Source organism: Kockovaella imperatae (genome assembly GCF_002102565.1).
Source record: "Kockovaella imperatae strain NRRL Y-17943 chromosome Unknown BD324scaffold_1, whole genome shotgun sequence".
Classification (NCBI taxonomy): Eukaryota; Fungi; Basidiomycota; class Tremellomycetes; order Tremellales; family Cuniculitremaceae; genus Kockovaella; species Kockovaella imperatae.
In genome coordinates this window covers 252,449-269,166 of record NW_019028941.1, presented here as the reverse complement: position 1 = coordinate 269,166, position 16,718 = coordinate 252,449, and the positions used below count along the sequence as shown (strand labels likewise).

General features: G+C 51.7%; 7 protein-coding genes across 7 annotated transcripts; 3 read left to right on the top strand and 4 right to left on the bottom strand.

Annotated features, from left to right (window-relative positions):
• Window positions 1-10: 10 nt before the first annotated feature.
• Window positions 11-2,480, bottom strand: BD324DRAFT_606450 (ATP-NAD kinase-like domain-containing protein; the record flags this gene model as incomplete). Its single annotated transcript, XM_022014015.1, has 8 exons — window positions 11-49; window positions 108-657; window positions 695-992; window positions 1,032-1,298; window positions 1,340-1,776; window positions 1,823-1,863; window positions 1,902-2,332; window positions 2,378-2,480. 8 exons carry the CDS (start codon window positions 2,478-2,480, stop codon window positions 11-13), a joined length of 2,166 nt encoding a protein of 721 aa, XP_021874238.1.
• Window positions 2,481-3,768: 1,288 nt separating this feature from the next.
• Window positions 3,769-5,116, bottom strand: BD324DRAFT_678013 (trimeric LpxA-like protein). Its single transcript, XM_022018968.1, has 3 exons — window positions 4,637-5,116; window positions 4,376-4,452; window positions 3,769-4,292 (listed from the first exon to the last, which is right to left on the bottom strand). The coding sequence occupies exons 1-3, from the start codon at window positions 4,951-4,953 to the stop codon at window positions 3,940-3,942; spliced, it is 747 nt and encodes a 248-aa protein (XP_021874237.1). The 5' UTR covers window positions 4,954-5,116; the 3' UTR covers window positions 3,769-3,939.
• Window positions 5,117-5,136: 20 nt separating this feature from the next.
• On the bottom strand, window positions 5,137-6,708 carry BD324DRAFT_611268 (hypothetical protein). Its single transcript, XM_022014252.1, has 8 exons — window positions 6,415-6,708; window positions 6,328-6,358; window positions 5,952-6,273; window positions 5,786-5,886; window positions 5,592-5,731; window positions 5,427-5,526; window positions 5,334-5,366; window positions 5,137-5,282 (listed from the first exon to the last, which is right to left on the bottom strand). The coding sequence occupies exons 1-8, from the start codon at window positions 6,565-6,567 to the stop codon at window positions 5,197-5,199; spliced, it is 966 nt and encodes a 321-aa protein (XP_021874236.1). The 5' UTR covers window positions 6,568-6,708; the 3' UTR covers window positions 5,137-5,196.
• A 653-nt stretch (window positions 6,709-7,361) lies between these two features.
• Window positions 7,362-8,264, top strand: BD324DRAFT_647482 (hypothetical protein; the record flags this gene model as incomplete). Its single annotated transcript, XM_022017667.1, has 1 exon — window positions 7,362-8,264. One exon carries the CDS (start codon window positions 7,362-7,364, stop codon window positions 8,262-8,264), a length of 903 nt encoding a protein of 300 aa, XP_021874235.1.
• A 106-nt stretch (window positions 8,265-8,370) lies between these two features.
• Window positions 8,371-10,557, bottom strand: BD324DRAFT_7537 (hypothetical protein). The gene is made up of 12 exons (XM_022019239.1): window positions 10,099-10,557; window positions 9,968-10,026; window positions 9,844-9,914; window positions 9,731-9,785; window positions 9,552-9,665; window positions 9,331-9,499; window positions 9,193-9,269; window positions 9,092-9,135; window positions 8,969-9,049; window positions 8,876-8,926; window positions 8,761-8,818; window positions 8,371-8,673 (listed from the first exon to the last, which is right to left on the bottom strand). Exons 1-12 carry the CDS (start codon window positions 10,313-10,315, stop codon window positions 8,416-8,418), a joined length of 1,254 nt encoding a protein of 417 aa, XP_021874234.1. The 5' UTR covers window positions 10,316-10,557; the 3' UTR covers window positions 8,371-8,415.
• Window positions 10,558-10,736: 179 nt separating this feature from the next.
• On the top strand, window positions 10,737-12,723 carry BD324DRAFT_611212 (hypothetical protein). Its single transcript, XM_022014251.1, has 7 exons — window positions 10,737-11,154; window positions 11,212-11,280; window positions 11,351-11,372; window positions 11,427-11,453; window positions 11,518-11,783; window positions 11,845-11,972; window positions 12,060-12,723. The coding sequence occupies exons 1-7, from the start codon at window positions 11,055-11,057 to the stop codon at window positions 12,375-12,377; spliced, it is 930 nt and encodes a 309-aa protein (XP_021874233.1). The 5' UTR covers window positions 10,737-11,054; the 3' UTR covers window positions 12,378-12,723.
• Window positions 12,724-13,142: 419 nt separating this feature from the next.
• BD324DRAFT_7186 (kinase-like domain-containing protein) lies at window positions 13,143-16,653 on the top strand. The gene is made up of 14 exons (XM_022019224.1): window positions 13,143-14,050; window positions 14,110-14,358; window positions 14,406-14,447; window positions 14,498-14,513; window positions 14,575-14,584; window positions 14,633-14,724; window positions 14,789-14,948; window positions 14,989-15,054; window positions 15,101-15,170; window positions 15,221-15,233; window positions 15,283-15,351; window positions 15,401-15,479; window positions 15,520-16,517; window positions 16,584-16,653. Exons 1-14 carry the CDS (start codon window positions 13,326-13,328, stop codon window positions 16,596-16,598), a joined length of 2,604 nt encoding a protein of 867 aa, XP_021874232.1. The 5' UTR covers window positions 13,143-13,325; the 3' UTR covers window positions 16,599-16,653.
• The last annotated feature ends 65 nt before the right edge of the window (window positions 16,654-16,718 follow it).

The following is a 16,718-nucleotide window of genomic DNA, read 5'->3' as shown; positions in this document are numbered from 1 at the left end:
TGCGACGAAACTACTCCGAGCGATCGCTCATGTCCGATGCTGAGTCATCCTGTGCGGAGTCAGAGGGCTTGAATCTACTCCAGAGAGAGAGTGAAGATTAGACTCACCTGGCCGAAAAATGCAAATGCCTTGGCTCGACTATCCTGACGTTTGGGTGGAGGGGGTTTACGAGATGAAGAATGATGCTGAGGTGAATGGCCGATGGTCGTGGGATGATGTTGGTGATTGTGACTGTGACTGTGATGCTGTTGATGTTGGTGTTGATGACGATGACTCGCTCTTGGAGTTTTCAAATCCGCAACACCATTTCGCATGTCCGCCAAGGCCATGCTTGGGCTGGCAACAGGAGATCGACCGGAGGGTATCATATGACCATTGCCATCCAACCGTTGATTTGACGATCCCGCTCTGATCTCATCTCGATCCCCTACTTCACCTTCTTTGGCGTTGATTTCGGCAGCGGCGAGAGCACGCATCAGATGTCGTTGAGATAGAGGCGGAGGCGCATCGCATTTCGTGACGTATCGATCGGGCGAACTGACTCCATCGACGTGCTTCATCGGACTCTCAATCTGTTTTAAGCGATCCAATGGATGCTTTGGGTTCGTTGCTGAGATGTGGGGAGAAGACGGGTTGGTGGCATCGCCACTGGATTTGCTACCCAGTCAGCTCATATTCACAGAGTACCACTCACTCGTCAATATCGAATTGCTCATCCTCTTCATCCTCCTCCTCTTCCTCTGCGATACCTTGATGGGCCGGGATTTTCGACTTTGCCCCGTCGCGCGAAGGGCCATGCTGGTGTTTCGAGCCGTGTTCCTGCGTAGCTGAGGGTTCTCCATCTTCTTCAACCACCACAAAGGACTTTTGCTTCTCTCGTTCGTTCCAGCGAAGTGTCCGGGAGATTGCTGAGAACCAGTCTGTCGAGGCCTTGTCCGCACAAACAGTTGGGAATGGATATTTTGAAGCAGTCACCTTGATATGGTCGCCCTCTGCAGCGTGTCAGTCTGGATAAATGTGTCGTTACCCACGCTTGAGCTCGACACGGCCTCGACCATCAAAGCTTGCCCAGGCTGTGCTTCTAGAATTGTATGGCACGCATATTCTTAGCTCCATGCTGTCTGGAAGCAGCATAGGCCGGAAAGACAAAGTGTGAGGGCAGATCGGCGTGATGAGCAATGCTGGAATTTGAGGGTGTACCAAAGATCCTCCCGCTGATAAGGAATAGGCTGTTGACCCAGTCGGAGTGGAGACGGTCAGACCATCTGCTTGTACTGTCGTCAAGTGTTGCTCATCACCTGATACTCATCAGCTTCTGTTGTACTGCCAGAAAACTCACCGAACAGCTCCAGCAAGGAGACGAATGGGCTGGGCCCTCGGTCCACCACGAGGTCATTGAGGACCTCGAATTGCTCCACTGGTCTCGTGCTGAAACACATAATCTCTTTATCCTTCCCGACACATCCTCGGCAATCCTCTGATAATCCGTATGGAGCTTCCAAACTGTCCCAGCCATTTTTTTCCACTCTTGACATCATGATCCCTCCACCCGACTTCTTGATTGCCTTTCTCACCCTTCCTTGACCGTCCGCTGCGGCAGCGTCTTCAGGTGCGATCGCACGATAAACAGTGCAGGTAAATCGCATTCTCAAGTTGACACGAATGCCGTCATCGACGACTCTGTCCATGGTCTCCTTGTATTTCGCAAAGTCGAAATTAGTCAAGAAACCGAGAGAACCAAGAGCAAAGGGAAGGACAGGAGGGACAATCCGTTGACTGGATTCCGAATCAACAAGAGTCAAGCCATGACTGATGCACTCACAATAGCCAGGAAGTGAATAATACTGTGCCATCTCCGCCAAGCTTAAGAGTCAGCAAGTGCTGAAAGATGTAGAACTCACCGTGACGACAAAATCGAACAGGTTCGATTGAGACGAGCAAAGCTCTGCTGTCCAGTATCTTAACTGTCCCTGTCCTTGACTCTGGCCGTCGGTCTTCTGTCTCTCCATCTCACTGACGCTGCTTGAGCTGGGAAATGCACTCAAACTGCTTGTTCCAGAACTACTCGCACGCCTCGAGGAGATCGGTTTGAAGAGCTCCGGATAATCTCGCTCCAAGCCTTCGGCGTCAAATCGTTTGGAATGTTCGAGTTGAGCATCAACATAGACTATCATCCCTCTGTCACCGTTACGACTAGCACCGTCCGGAGAAGACGTCGGTCGTTTCTGCATCAGGTAAAGTGCGAGTTCTCGCGTAAGCTTGATCAGTCGATTGTCCCTGGCCTTGGTGACGATCAGAACGTGTTGAATCCGCGATCGGACTCGAGTGCGGCCTGAGGGACTCAATAAAACGCTCGCATCTGTGAATGGCTCCTCACCTAGCTCCTTAGACATTTCTCTCACTCCTTGAGCCGTCTCTGCGAGCTGCCGCGTCAGACTGCCTCCCTCTTCATCGTCTTCATCGTCGATGGCGCCTCCCATGGAGGACGGATCCGTATCATATCCTCCACTCAAATTGGTGACAGATTCCGAAGGACTCCCGACAGATGCAGAGAGATTCGGCGACGGAGTGGACCGAGCAGGGGCTTGAATACGCTGTCCAATGGATGTCGAAAATGATACACCGCCCTGTCGAGATGCATGCGGACCTCGGAGGCCTCCGGAGTGCTGATGGCCCGTAGGGTGGTTGGACGGACTATAAGAGGCAGAGCTAGCAGATGGATTGGATGATCTTGTTTTGAGCCATTCTTGCAGAGAGCCCGTCCCATGACGATCCAATTGAGAGTGAATAAAGCATGGTGACGATTCGGCAGGTCCGATCCCCGGCGTGGGTGAGAACTGTGAGGAATTGGCAGAGTTTGGCGATGGAGGGGTGAAGGGAACAGAGTTGGATGATTGGGAGATCTGCCCATCAGGAGCAATCTTAGATAGTGGGGAAGGGGGGTATCGTTTACTAGATGATGCGGTAGATGAGGATGTTATAGCGTTTCCATTGGTAGGAGTCCTTCCGCCCGAAGAAGCAGGCGAGGAATCAGTGGGAGCTGAAGAGGTAGTAGCCATGTTATAGGATTCCTTCATGTTCCGTGAAGAGGTAGGCGTTTTCGTGTGATCGATGCTGTCGTATTCAAGGGGATGACCGACGCCTGGTACAATGTCGGGATCGGGACTTGTCGATACTTGAAGATCGCCCAAGACAAGATTCTAATGAGGTGACTGTCAGCGATGCGATGAGCTTCTGTACTAGCATCGGACGCACCAATTTGTACCTTGTCGCATCTATGTCCAATCTCTTGACACCTGCAGACAGATTGCGCCGGGATAGCGGTCGTACGGAAGAATAATGATGACCGAGATTGTCACTGGAGGGATTTGAAGGTGAGGATTCGATCAAACGGACAGACGGCGGCTGAGCAGATGGGTCGGCAGAGCCAGAAAGATGATATACAGGTTTGATCTGCTCGTCAGAGGAAATATGGACCGATGACCGTTGTACAGATAGCTGTGAATCAGCTGGTTGAGATGATGATGAATTGACAGTCCGGGTCATCGTAAAAAACGCGGCAACAAAAGAGTACGTGGGTGGAGGTGGAGTAATCAACTCTCTACATGCATTCCGCAAGCCTTATATGGAGTGATGATTCGCGAAGAGGCACTCATGGACTCTATGCAGGTGTGATTCAGTGCAACGACCCGCTTAAAGGCCGTTCAGCTACGAGTCAAAACTGGTCGACCGCATGACGCCAGGAAAGATTTTCACAGGCTAGTTGGTTGTCGAGACAATATGGCCTGGAGAGAGGATGCACCTCGCCTCTGTGACTACATTGCTTGAGCTACTTTACACTCGGATCAGGATTTTCCCGCGCAGATCATCTTTGCGTTGCTCGACTACGGGCTGAGGAAAAGCCTTGTCGTGTTGGAGGAGTGCGTCTGAGACTGAAGGCTAAGCAACTTGTACACCCTGGAGATAGCTTGAGACACCTCCAGTGCCCCTGACATCTGTCACCCGACCATCCTTTTCTATCCTCTTCAAGAGCCTCGCCGGGTTTCCAGCGACGACTGTCCGAGATTCTACATTTCTCGTGACGACGCTTCCGGCGCCTACGACTGCTCCGTCCCCAATAGTGATACCACGAAGGATGATGGATCCCGCTCCGATCCATACATCTGTACCGATGATTACTGGCTCTCCAGTCTCAGGACCACAGCAGCCATTTCGTTCTTCGGGCGAGATAGGATGATTGGAAGTGTATATCTCGGTATTGGGTCCAATCTGTGTCCGGGATCCAATACAGACTGGATCGTGACGTGTAACCATTAGCTTGAGAGTGGAAGGTTCAGAAGAAGGGGAACAGGACCAAACGTTACATGTCACTCACTAGGAGCGACATCGATGAAGGTACATCCTGGCCCGACATAAATCTCTCTCCCAAACTTGAAACTTGATGTTAAAGCCCTGTAGCGAGCACACCATCAGCCGAGTCACGCACTTTAGTCAGAGGACAGCCATCTCAATGGACGGTCATGATTTCCACAATGTCATGAATTGTGGGAATGTCCTCTCAAAGTACATAGCTCTCTGACTACGTCAATGGCACAGCCAACTCACCTATTCACAGATGAACGGCTTGAGCAAGTACACAGATTCGGTATGACCCCTAGGATTTCTCACGGTCAGACTGACCAGCCCCGATAGGAAAGCCTGTCTCTCTGTCCCCTTGAGGGTGGGCGAGTTGAACTTGTCCAGCTTATCATAGCAGATCTCTCTTGCTCTCACGAGGAAAGGGTCAAAACCTTGATAAGGTCTGCCAATTATTGACCTGTTATATTCGTCCAATGATTCTCCTTCTTCCAGCTCGGGAAGCTGAGGTTGGAGAGAGCAAATGGGTGGGTAATCGGGTGCGAAGCGATCTGGATGAGACGCGTCGCTCGATGGAGCATCAGAGGGAGTCATCATGCAATAGCAAGTCCCCGTTCGAGATCTGGACGGAGGGACGTCATTTAGAGTAGAATCATGTACTGGGTCTGAATGTCAAGGCTCAACGCGGCATCTCGTTCCGATGCACCGATCCTGACTTTTTGGCAGCGCTCTTCTCGTCGCTTGCTTCATTCTCGCGACCGTGAGTTTCCAGCCATTCGTGGGACTGAAGAGATGTATACATGATGATCTAGAGGTTTCAGACTGCTCGGAGCGTCATGTCTACAATTTTGGAGGTACAAACGGCAAAGAGCTAGATAATCCTCCATCGATGGGGATAGCTTGTCCGTTGATATAGCTGGAGTCGTCTGACGGGACTTCATTAGATTCGATATATGAGATGAGCGTAAAAGACATACCTGAAGCTAGGAAGGCAGCGACCGGTGCAATCTCTGATGCTATAGGGTCAACGTTTCTGCCATCGAGATAGATGGATGGAAATCATCACTGACCTGATGCGATTCCAGCTCTCAACAGAGGGTTATACTTGCCAATCTCGTGTGAGACGCCCTTCGCCTCAGCTAGTAAGAAGATTCCCTTAGGCATATCCGTCTGAGGTGACCAAGAGTGTTCAGTGAGCAGGCATTTCTAGGCGTGTGACCAAGAAGACAACTCACATCTATCAACCCTGGACATATCGCATTGACTCGGATGTTCTGACCTGTCAGAGCTGATGCCGACGTCTGTGCGATAGACACGACGGCAGCTTTGGATGCTGAATAAGGAATAGGACCGGCATTGGCTTTGAGACCCGCGACTGGAGTAGGGACATGAATTGACTACCTTGTGGATAGATATTCAGTCAACTTACCCGAGGCAGTGAGGATGATAGATCCTCCAGGGATGTGTTTGCCTTTGGACGGGCACAGCTTCGCCATGGCTGGAGAAGCGTACTTTACAGCCAGGTATACGCTTAACCAATGCCATCAGTCAACCACCCCTACTCTCTTCCCTCGAGCTTCAGCCTGCCTACCTACCTCAAGGTGTTGATCCGCATGACCTCCATGAAGTCCCTATCCGAAACGTGCCAATCCCTCACAGCCTGTTTCATCCCCTGAAAGGCCGATCGACTCTCTGCCTCGGGATTTGGAGGCGAAATGACACCGGCATTGGCAAAAAAGAAATCGAGGTGTCCTTCTTCCTTCATCACCCTATTGACGAGCTCAGAGATGACTTTTGAGGATCCAGCATCACCTTGGACGTGGGTGACTTTCGTTTTGGGGAAAGCATTCTGTAGGTCTTTCGCTAGACTCGGGAGGTTGTCCATGATATAATCCAGGAGGTAGAGGTGGTTGGCACCTGTGATTGAAGGTTTCAGCGCGCGGTTCAAGGGAGAGCAGTGATGATCCTCACCTTGCCTAGCCATGAGTCGAGCAGTTGCATACTGATGAGAGTCTCATTTAAGCAATTCATGATCTGGACCGTGAGTCTTGCACTCACCCCAATACCTTTCGGATGCCCAGCACCGGTGATGATCCCAACTTTGCCTTTAAGCCTCGCTCCATCATCCAGCGATGTAGCGTCGGCTTGTCGTTGCAAATGCTGCATGACCGCTGCCTTAGTTCGTATTCTGGGATCTTGAGGCTCGCTCATTTTGAAATTTGTTTGTCCTCTGGGCGAGAGCCAGAATTAGAGCAGCCTGACGAGGTTTGAGTGTGGAATGAACGACATTTCGATTGTCCTTCCAGCGACCAATTCGATCAATTCCCGGTTATGAGGGACCGTCGGTCATTGCCGGGTGATCTCGAGACACTCATAGGATAGCTTTCTGAGAGCGACTTTGAATGCGTCCGTCCAGCTAATATGGGCTCAGAGACCCAATGCGTTCTGGTCACGGCGTCAGAGCTTCAATGAGATCGCTGAATGATGTGAAGGATGTAATGGCTTGTGACCAGCAACATGAAACCCGTTTCAGGGTGTGCAGCTCGCGTGAGCCCCGGGTTCAGGCGTTTCATGTTCAGCTTCTTTAGTGGACTCATCTTCCATACCTGCAAGTGTCACAAAGCAATGTCACATACTCAATTGTGAGGTTGCTCTTCCAACCGTGACCGACGCTTGATCGCTAGCCCAATTTTGTGGTTTACACAAGGGAGTCCCCCGAAAGGTATCTATCACTCGCCGGGGCGTCCCCCTTCTGTTCGATCAGAACCGCATTCTTGCATTTCGCAAGTGATCCACCTTCCTCTCGGTAATGGATGGGCCACTTCCTCTCATGTTTAACCATACTGCGTACCAGATCACGCGCCGCGACTCCTCTCGTCGAAATCAGTCATCCTTATCCTCTAGCACCGAAAGCCCACACCAGACCCGACACAGATCAGAGCGGTCAGAGCGGTCAGAGCGGGGACAGTGTTCAGCATCTGCTTCGATATGGTGTGCCGTCCGTCATGAGAGGAGGTCCGAGGTCGTCCAAGATATCGAGAGGCGTGGGATCAAAGCCGACGGATCTGGTCGATGGTCGAGAGAGGATGACGGACGATCACTTACCCTGCCATGATGAGCGAGTTACACCGCCGATATATCCTGGTCTATCGAAAGCCTATAATGCTCGACATGAAGACTCTCTATACAATTCTTGGGCCAATGCCTTTCACTCATCCGACGCGATACACGATGACACAGATTTGAATGATGAATTACGCCCAACTCCTAACCTGTATCACATTTCCGACATTCCTTTGACGACTTGTAACGACTATCACGAAGCGGCTCATCCTCGATCGCACTCTCAAACTCTTCACAATCACATGTATAATAATGCAGCAACTCCTGTTCTTCTCCACGGCCCTGTGATATCCTCTTCGACGTTGTCCATCGTTTCACCGCTATCTCCCGGCTCACCCCTGTCATCCTCCTTAGAATTATGGAAGACGTATACTCGCGGGCTATCGATTGCAGAAAGGCTCGAATCGTCCAGCGACTTATCAATGGCTGGACGCGCGGACTCCGCCTTCGATCCCATCAGGCCCTGGACAGACGGAGTGCCTTCTGATCTCGCAGAATCGGATCCGAGAGATGACCCTGTACAGCGGTTCCCAAGGTACGAGGGGGAGCAGTCTCGGCCATTGTCAGCTCAACTCGACCCATCGCCTTCTCCTGCTCAATCGGCTCGACCTCATTCATCTCCTTCACAACGGTCAGCTCGCAAGCTTCGCAAAGCTATGATCGTCGAAGGCGACTGGGATATGCTGCGAGAGGGGGTTTGGGCACCAGCTATCAGCTTGCCGAATGTTGCCGCTAGCCCAATGTTTCCAGACATAGCTGTAGCTTGTAAAAGTGGACCCGAGTAGGTGTATGTGTCAAGTGCCCTACCAATCTTGTCAGGAGACGGAGACCCTAGGACCGTCCGAGACAATGCTGGCACACGCACTGTGGAAGTCCAGTTTGAAGACAACATCTACAAGCGATACCGATGAATACATGGCTAACACTGACCCTTAATCAATCAATGACGAAAGGCTCCTGTCGCCTGTGTGCTGGGCCATCTGGACCTTCACCGCTCCAATGACCGTCCTCATCCTGCGGGCCCCCTTTTCGAGGGAAACGAGGCTGTCCGAGGGTCCACAACGAAGTACGATTATCAGGGTGATGATGCGTTTCCATGAGCCCCTTGCCAAAGTTGCTGAAACAAATAACGCCATATGAGAATGTTGCCATGAGTATGAGGATGGCGAATACTGAAAAGATGGTCATTGTGATCTGGTGTAGTGGTCGAATGTCAATGTGGGCTGTGGCGGCCCCCGGGGCCGAGCTACGTAGCGTCGCACGCGCGGCTTTGTTGCTCACCTTGGTGTTGATATACAGATTCTCGGTCGAGGGCAAGAACATGGATGCTAGTTTGTAACTGCAGGGTGCCTTGTGAGCTGAACCCTAGCGCAAGAATCACCCCTCCGTCGCTCACATGAAGTACGCCAACCCCGCGACCATGAACACTAGACAGATTGCCATTAGTCTGAGCGCAGGTTAGCTCCTGTGAGGATGGTGCCACACCCACGACTTGTTTTCCTTTCTCAAGGCCCATCCACACGCCAGCATGACAAATGGAACCAGTACGATGGCGATGATGGTGACGACGCTATGAGAGGATGAGCGAAGACTTCAGCATCCATCATCCCACAATTCCGCTGTCATGCTGGTTTCCGTGGCTACAAGGACGAGATACTGGTTGGAATCAGAAGTCTGTGCTATCTTCTTGGTCGAACCAAGGTCACGACTCACCGCGATACAGAAGGCAGTGGCGAAGAAGAACAAGAGCTTGAGGAGAGAGATCAAGCTCTGATACTCTCTGTGATATCCTGGCAGGCTAGTGTCAGCCCTGTAGATTAATACTAAATGGGACGAAACCAGAAATCTCACGCTTGACATCTGGACTCGCGCCAACGAGGTAGAATACTGCCCATCCGAACTGGACGTGTAGTCGGTGAACCAGGACAGCAAATACGATAGAGCATACGCCAATGACGATGGGAGTGACAATATAGAGTTTCTTGATCATGTTGAAGAGGGAATGTGGACCCGTGCATCGCTGCCGTGTTACTTCAGGAATGGTCATAGACTCATAAGGACTCATGACTCACCTCGAAGGATCCGCAGAGATCCTGTGGGGTGCCCTTGAACGCATTTGCAGTCTGAGGGATCTGCAGGACAGAGTAGAGCCAGATGCAGAACTGAAAGCAGAGGTGTAGGCCGAGCTGAAAGGGAAAAAATTCTGAGCTTTACTCATGTCGAGAACTACTCTCGCAGAATTCAAACGCACTTGGACGATGTTCCTGGCTCGGAGCGCGTCGAACACATATAAAAGTGAGAAGATCCTGTGCGACATCAGCCCAAGCTATATCTCAAAAGTGAATCGAATGGCAGACCACTCACTGGGCAAAGATGAAGTTTGACAGATATACTGGCACCGTTTTGGTCTTTGGACCCGGAGTCTCTATGTTCACCTGAGAACATATGTCAGGTGGAAGGACGGAGACGGACTGAAGGACTGGCGAACCTGTATCAACCCAAAGGCTGTGAACGCGACGGCGAAGACGACTAGCGCCTCGGAAGCGGCTGCGCAACAAAGTGAGCATGATCAAATCCACTCGAGCCCTAGTCCTGGGAGCGACCGTTTGTGAGACATACCTACTGTCATGTAAATCTTCTCTGTGCTCGTAGCTAGCTTTCGATATGACATGCGGCTCTCTCTGGTCCTTTCACGCTTACTCTCACCCCTCGCTCGTATGACCTTCTCATCGTGCTCCTCTACTCGAATGTCCCGAGGTACAGCAGATTCCATCGCCGTATCACGAGCTTGCAAAGAGACGAGGTGGTAAGCTGTGGATGATGTTGGGGACGCCATGCGACAGATGTGGAGCGCTGGGTCGCTTCTGACCAGGGGAGTAGGGAATCTTTTCTGATCCGCCTCGATCCCGTGGAATGGTGGTTTCCTCGCCACAAGATCCCGGCACGATCTATGCTGCTCAGCTCTTCACTGCCGATGCAGAATCCTGGTCAGCTCAAAATAGGTAGGGAAGAAGCAGTTGGTAAGGATGCATGTCGAGGTCTTGCAGGTCCATCTCGTCTCGCTACGATGAGGTTGAAATAGACAGACAATATACACTGTGTGGATTGAGTTGAATTGACCGAGAGCCCGGACCCAATCTGTGATGACGCCTATCTTTTCCCTCATCATGCCTATTCACTGCGGGGTTAAGGGTCCCATCATCATTTTCAATTTCAGGCCATAAAGGGGAAGAGGAGGAAAGGGGGAGGAGGGTTGTGTCATGGAACAACGGGAGATTCATAGAGGATCTCAATGTTCAGACTCGACATCTAACATTGTATCAGCGTAGCGAGCAACGAGGGATTATAGGGCACAGGCTACACAGCCAGTCTCTGGGAGCATCCGATCCCCGCACGTAACGCGGATATTCCTTGGAGTAGTCGACTCAGGCAAGGAGAGGACCGCGCCGCCTTCGCCGCCAATTGAAGGCTGATTTGGTTCGGTCATCTGCGTCGCGAGATCCCATCGCTTCGATATAGCTCCAAGTCAAGCACTACCTTGAAATCTTCCCTGTACCCCATCCGGCTGATTCGTCATGGTCGGTCTCCCGAAGAGCAAGGCAGACTTTGTCCCTAAGAAACATCATGGTTTCCAATTCTTCATCTTTCTATGCGGTCTGCTCCTGCCACCTATCGGTGAGTCCCATCAGGCTGGCCCCATTCTGTCGATGCTCATGCATGTCTCGGTCTCAGCCGTGGCGGTGCGTTTCGGGGTTATGACGCATGATTTCTGGATCAATGTATTCCTTTGCATCTGTGGATGTAAGTTGAGCCATGTTTGCTGCGCCATGGACAGGAGGCGATACGGTATGCTGATGCGTTGAATCCGCAGACTTTCCATGCCATTTCCACAAGTGAGTGGCGACGTCGCTTTGCAAGGACCGCGCACCATGCTCACTGAGACTCAGCTTCTACATCCAAAACATCCGAAACAAGTATGTATGGCCCGTAGAACGGCGATCTTCCTTTCGCTCCCCAGTTGACGCGAGGTACCTCTAGCACCAACCGAGCGCGAACACCTAAATGGGCACTCAAAGCTGGTCTGATCAACACAGCGGATCGAGAACGTCGTGCCAAGAAGAACCAATGGGCCAAACGATTCGACGAGCGGAATAATCAGTCAACTCACGTCGGTCAAGCATTGGAAGAGGGGGAAGTGGGGGACAACTATGTCCCCGTGTCCGACGCTGAGAGAGAACGGGCTGAGAGGAGGCCTCACGAAGGATTGTGGGACGATCGTGGAGACACAGAGTATTACAATGAGGGTGGGTGTGATGTGATCTCGATCCGTTTACTGCCGAAAGATTTACCTGCTCCTCGCTGTAGAACCCGCCCCTAATCAACAGCACTGGAGCTACCCTATGAACTTTAGTGGTGCGGTCGCTGAAGGCGGATCAAAGAACCGAAAAGATCTGGCTAGAACGACATCGAACGGCGATCGATGGGAGAGATCGGTGAGTTTAGAGGCTGGTACGGGGGAATACATGTTCGCTGGCCCGACTGGGATGACGTCTTCAAACGTCGCTAATATTTCGCCGCAGCGAGCCACTCGAACCGCTTCAAGAGACTCTGAGACGGAGTATTATCCTACAACCGGTCGACAAGATGACGAAGTTCCCGAGTGGGGCAGAGATTATGGCTCGAGAAAGGCGAGCAAGAAAGACAAAAAGGGAGGTGCCACTGCTGGCAAAGGCGGATGGGCCTCAAATGGCGGCTATGTCGATGATGTGGCGAATCAGGACGGCTGGGGTTCAAGCAATGGCAATGGATCGAGCTATGGAAACGGAGGATCTGCTCAACCTGCCGCCGCTGCGAAGAAGACTTCGAGACCTGACGATGTGTTCAATCACGAGTTCTGAGCTGGATCTGGAGGGACTGTGCTGAGGCTTGGATGCAGCGTGATTCGTGCGCAGAGAGAAACAGGAGAATTTCGCCGAAAGATGAGAGAAAGAGGGAGAGAGAGTTGCGGTGGTGAATGATTCTGAGAAATCTAGTCAGTGTATACTGTGTCTTTTTGTTTTTTTGGCTCTGCTGTGGATCTGCTCTTATGTGGATCTGCTCCTATGTGGATCCATGGTCTGGTGATAGATATATCCAGTGTGTGTGCAGAGCGTGTCTGTGTATCTGTCTGTCCGTCTGTCCATCGTTCTACCATAGCAGTAATCATCAGCCGCCTTTACGCCTTTACAATATGACATTCATCTCATGGATTATGGGCAATCTGCAGAGAGAGAGAGAGAGAGAGAGAGAGAGTACGTAATATACCTGCTTCTTTATTATTATTGCCATTTCCTCAATTGCCATAAGAAAGAAAGACTCAAAACACCCTGCCAGCCAGCCAGCCAGCCGGATCTTGCTCTTCTTTCTCATCGTCTACTATCTCATCTGTTCACAACTGTGTTCATATTCTGCTGAACCTCAAGTCCTCATACACGCCTGAGGACTCAACAGATCAGTCTCCTTTTTATGTCGCTTCGGACGATCAACCCTTCTTCTTCACCTTGAATCTCCTCCCTCTCTATATCGGCTATTTCAAGGGTCGAAGCGATATTGAGGGAGTTTGACAGAACATAAAGAAGAGCTACAGGGCGACCGTGGTCACTCCTCGTGTAACCTTTTGGACAAGCTGGCTAGCGTCGTCGAGTCTACCCTGAACGCGATTGTCTGACCTGGGACACCCCGGAGCCCAATCGGAAATTCATCCATCGCTCAGACAGTCTCACTGTCGATTTTCATCATCAACCAAGACAGACGCACACACGTACCATCGGACCATATCTCCCAACCACTTCTCCTCTGCCGCAGATATGTCTGAGGAATACACGCCTTCTTCTCAGGTGGACCTTCGGTCGTCCCCTAGCAACCCCATCAACCCCAATATGCCTCTTCTCGCTGTTCCCCCTCCCCTCAGCAACCTGCCTCGTTCAAAAGCCCGTTCTAGGCGGTACTCTAAGAACCTTGGCGGTCCAAGGAATGCTGCTGCTGCTCCCCTTCCTCCGCCTGGTCCGCCCGTCAAATATCCGCAACCTGGAGTTGAGGTTTCTGGCATGGCCGCGGCTAGCAGCCTGGCAGCGAGCAGCAGTAACAATAGCAGTACCCCAAGCTTGAATTCCTTACCTCGTGACAACTCCATGACCGTTGACTCGACTTTGCCTTCTTTGACGACCAGCACTTCGCATTCTATCCATTCGACCAATCCTTCCACTTCGACAGACTCACAACAACCCATCATCACGCCGCCTGATGGCTCCAGCAGCTCTACTGTACCCACTATTCCCTCTGGATCAGGGACTGGAGGAGGCGTTCCTTTTCCAAATTCGCAGTCGTCTCAGTCTGTTGAGCAGAAAAGTATCACTGCGAATGCGTTTGGGGAATCTCTAGCCGAGAGATTGGGACAGTATGCTCAGCCGACGGGAATCACCCAGATGGCAGAAGCCGCGAGGAGGGGGCAAGCTGGGCTGGGGATAAGTGTACCTGCAAAACGATCGACAGAGGAAGAACATCCACTTTCAGACAAGGCTCTCAAGGCGAGGTGAGTCGGGGAGGCTCTCTCGCGCCCACAGAGGCGAGGCTGATTGTCCATTTTCTCAGAGGCTACCACACGATTTTGGCCCAACGACATCTTTTCCACATTCCCAGTCGGTTCAACTACGTCCGACCATTAGGTTCAGGAGCCTACGGTCTCGTCATTCTGGCCAACGAACCCGCCTCTGATACGGACGTGGCTATAAAATGTGTCACTCGAGTCTTTGATCAAGTTATCTTGGCCAAGAGGGCATTGAGAGAGATCTCACTGTTGAAGCATTTCTCATTACAGGGAGGCAATAAGAATCTCTCGGGGTAAGTGAATCAGATTCTGTCCCGGGCGCACATCCTGAAGCTCGCAGTTTGGTGGATCTGGACTCTGTGTGGGAGGGCTACAATGAAATGTGAGCTTGACAAGCTGTCCGTGTCATCGCAGTGAGCTGACGGGTTGCAGCTATTTTTATTTAGAGGTGGGATACGGGCGGATCGACTTGTCATCGATGTTGAGCTGATCTGACATGCGGTGTGTAGCCTCTGCAAAGTTAGTGCGCCGCCCAGACTGAAAGACTCGCATGCTGACTTGTCTAAGCTGATCTGCACCACGTTATCCACAAATCCAAAGAGATGCTCTCGCTGGGTCATATCAAGTGGATCTTCTATCAGATTCTCAGGGGAATGAAGGTGAGCGTGATCTTCCTCAAGCTTTCCTTCAAGTCACGGAAGACTGCTCACACCTGACTTACAGTATGTGCATTCTGCGAACGTCATACACCGGGATCTGAAACCTGGTAATATTCTCCTCAACGAGGATTGCGAGGTCCGAGTCTGTGACTTTGGCTTGGCAAGAGGTTTCTACCCCGTCAAGGGAGAAGAGGACCAGAACCAGCAGTTATTACTGACGGAGCGTGAGTGCGGGTCTTGCGAATTTGAGCTCATATCGTTTAGACGTGGCGACCAAATGGTATCGTGCTCCTGAGGTTCTGCTCCATCATCGTCGGTACACTACTGCTAGTGCGTCAAGCCGAGGTCCCTCGGTTGACATCACTGACGAACACAGTCGATGTCTGGAGCATCGGGTGTATCCTTGCTGAGCTGCTAACGCGGAAGACACTATTCCCTGGTGAAGGGTGAGTAAGACTTGGATAGCCCCACTACCGGCTGCTGACCTATCCTTCAGCACATTGGACCAGGTACGCTAACTGTGTCCTTCACGTTGCCTTGTTGAATCTCTTCCGCTAGCTCAAACTCATCCTTGGTGTGCTTGGCACTCCTAACGACGAGCTGATGTCACGGGTGGCAAATGAAAAGGTCAGTCGGGAGGTCCCTACGGCATCCATGGCTGAACAACATCTTCTAGTCTGCTGAGATGGTCCGATCGCTGGGACTTTATGAGCCCAGACCGCTGTCCGAAGTCATCCCCGAGGCTGACCCGGAGGGTGAGCCAGCACTTATGCCTGTATCGCTGATTCGCCGCAGCCCTCGACTTGCTGTCCCGACTGCTCGATATCAATCCCTTCACCCGGATAACCGTTCCAGAAGCCATCAAACATCCTTGGTTGACGGGCTTACACGTTCCATACGACGAACCCGACTGTCCCGAGGTCTTTTCGCAATGGGAGGAAGTGGAAAAGCTCGATTCGGTTGAGGCGATACGAGAAGTGATCACCCGGGAGATCGAAGAGTACCGCGAAATGGTCCGGAACCAAGCTTACGAGGACGACTCGGATGTCTTTTCGGAAGGCTATACGTCGGGCGAGGACAATGGCGGCAGTACGCCTGGCATGTTAGGCGTGGACTCGACTGGTGCAGTCTACATGACTCCGATGACGACCTCAAGCTTGGGCATGTCTCCAAGAGACAGTACAGACGCTTCCGCAACAATGCCGCCGCAGTATGGCAACGAGTTGAGTCGGGGTTCTACCTTGGAAATGGATAAGAGGCAAGATACGGTTGTCCGAGGACCGCTCGCACCGAGAAAACGGACCACCTCGAGTAAACTCTTTCAACGTGATTTCAGTCCTGTTCAAGGGACACATTCCAGATTGCCAGATCAAGATATCGCCGTGGAATCACCTTCCACTTCTAGTTCTACCACTGCTTCTCGAAAGAGCTCTTTCCATCAACATCGTCGACCAAATTCGTCTTTCCTCTTTGGCAGTGGCATGACGCCAATGTCTCAAAGACCTAATACGATTATAGGAGACGAAGCGCTGTCTTCGATGACGATGTCTGGTCGGAGGCCAAAGAGTCGCACGCCATCACTTGCGGCTGCAGAGTTTGGGGCTGTGAGGCCAATCGTACGTGGGCTCAGCAGCATGAACCTGCATGATCTTGGTCAGCGAGCTCGGGAGGAAGGCTGCGAAGATGCATTGGCGGGAGGAGACGAAGTCTTGCCCAGGGACGGCAGGCTGGATCCCGAAGGTAAAGGCGCAGCGCCGATGTTGGTCTCTCCTAGGGATGCTCCTCCAAGCGCAGTGAGTAGGGTACAGGCACATTGTTGTTGCTGCAGATGAAGGGATCCAGCTGACCGGATATGACAGCAATCAAACCTGTAGTCAAAATCACTTGACGTGCTCTTTGACTCTTCCACCCCTTCGACATTCATCTTCCTGCATTCTCATTGTATCGATTACTTCTTTGTTCATCATGTACTGTCTACATCGTCTAGCATATCT

Excerpts from the sequence above, each read along its gene's own strand:
- BD324DRAFT_678013 (XM_022018968.1), bottom strand. The coding sequence starts at position 4,953 with ATGATGACTCCCTCTGATGCTCCATCGAGCGACGCGTCTCATCCAGAT. Across the intron at positions 4,453-4,636 it reads AGGGGTCATACCGAATCTGT|GGCTTTAACATCAAGTTTCA; the intron begins GTACTTGCTCAA and ends TGCTCGCTACAG. Across the intron at positions 4,293-4,375 it reads CTTCATCGATGTCGCTCCTA|TCTGTATTGGATCCCGGACA; the intron begins GTGAGTGACATG and ends GTCACGATCCAG.
- BD324DRAFT_611268 (XM_022014252.1), bottom strand. The coding sequence starts at position 6,567 with ATGAGCGAGCCTCAAGATCCCAGAATACGAACTAAGGCAGCGGTCATG. Across the intron at positions 6,274-6,327 it reads TCGACTCATGGCTAGGCAAG|GTGCCAACCACCTCTACCTC; the intron begins GTGAGGATCATC and ends CTTCAATCACAG. Across the intron at positions 5,732-5,785 it reads TATCATCCTCACTGCCTCGG|TCGCGGGTCTCAAAGCCAAT; the intron begins GTAAGTTGACTG and ends TCCCTACTCCAG.
- BD324DRAFT_7537 (XM_022019239.1), bottom strand. The coding sequence starts at position 10,315 with ATGGCGTCCCCAACATCATCCACAGCTTACCACCTCGTCTCTTTGCAA. Across the intron at positions 9,786-9,843 it reads TCAAACTTCATCTTTGCCCA|GATCTTCTCACTTTTATATG; the intron begins GTGAGTGGTCTG and ends GATGTCGCACAG. Across the intron at positions 9,270-9,330 it reads CGCGAGTCCAGATGTCAAGC|GATATCACAGAGAGTATCAG; the intron begins GTGAGATTTCTG and ends CTAGCCTGCCAG.
- BD324DRAFT_611212 (XM_022014251.1), top strand. The coding sequence starts at position 11,055 with ATGGTCGGTCTCCCGAAGAGCAAGGCAGACTTTGTCCCTAAGAAACAT. Across the intron at positions 11,454-11,517 it reads ATCCAAAACATCCGAAACAA|CACCAACCGAGCGCGAACAC; the intron begins GTATGTATGGCC and ends AGGTACCTCTAG. Across the intron at positions 11,973-12,059 it reads GCGATCGATGGGAGAGATCG|CGAGCCACTCGAACCGCTTC; the intron begins GTGAGTTTAGAG and ends ATTTCGCCGCAG.
- BD324DRAFT_7186 (XM_022019224.1), top strand. The coding sequence starts at position 13,326 with ATGTCTGAGGAATACACGCCTTCTTCTCAGGTGGACCTTCGGTCGTCC. Across the intron at positions 14,725-14,788 it reads AGATTCTCAGGGGAATGAAG|TATGTGCATTCTGCGAACGT; the intron begins GTGAGCGTGATC and ends CCTGACTTACAG. Across the intron at positions 14,949-14,988 it reads GCAGTTATTACTGACGGAGC|ACGTGGCGACCAAATGGTAT; the intron begins GTGAGTGCGGGT and ends CATATCGTTTAG.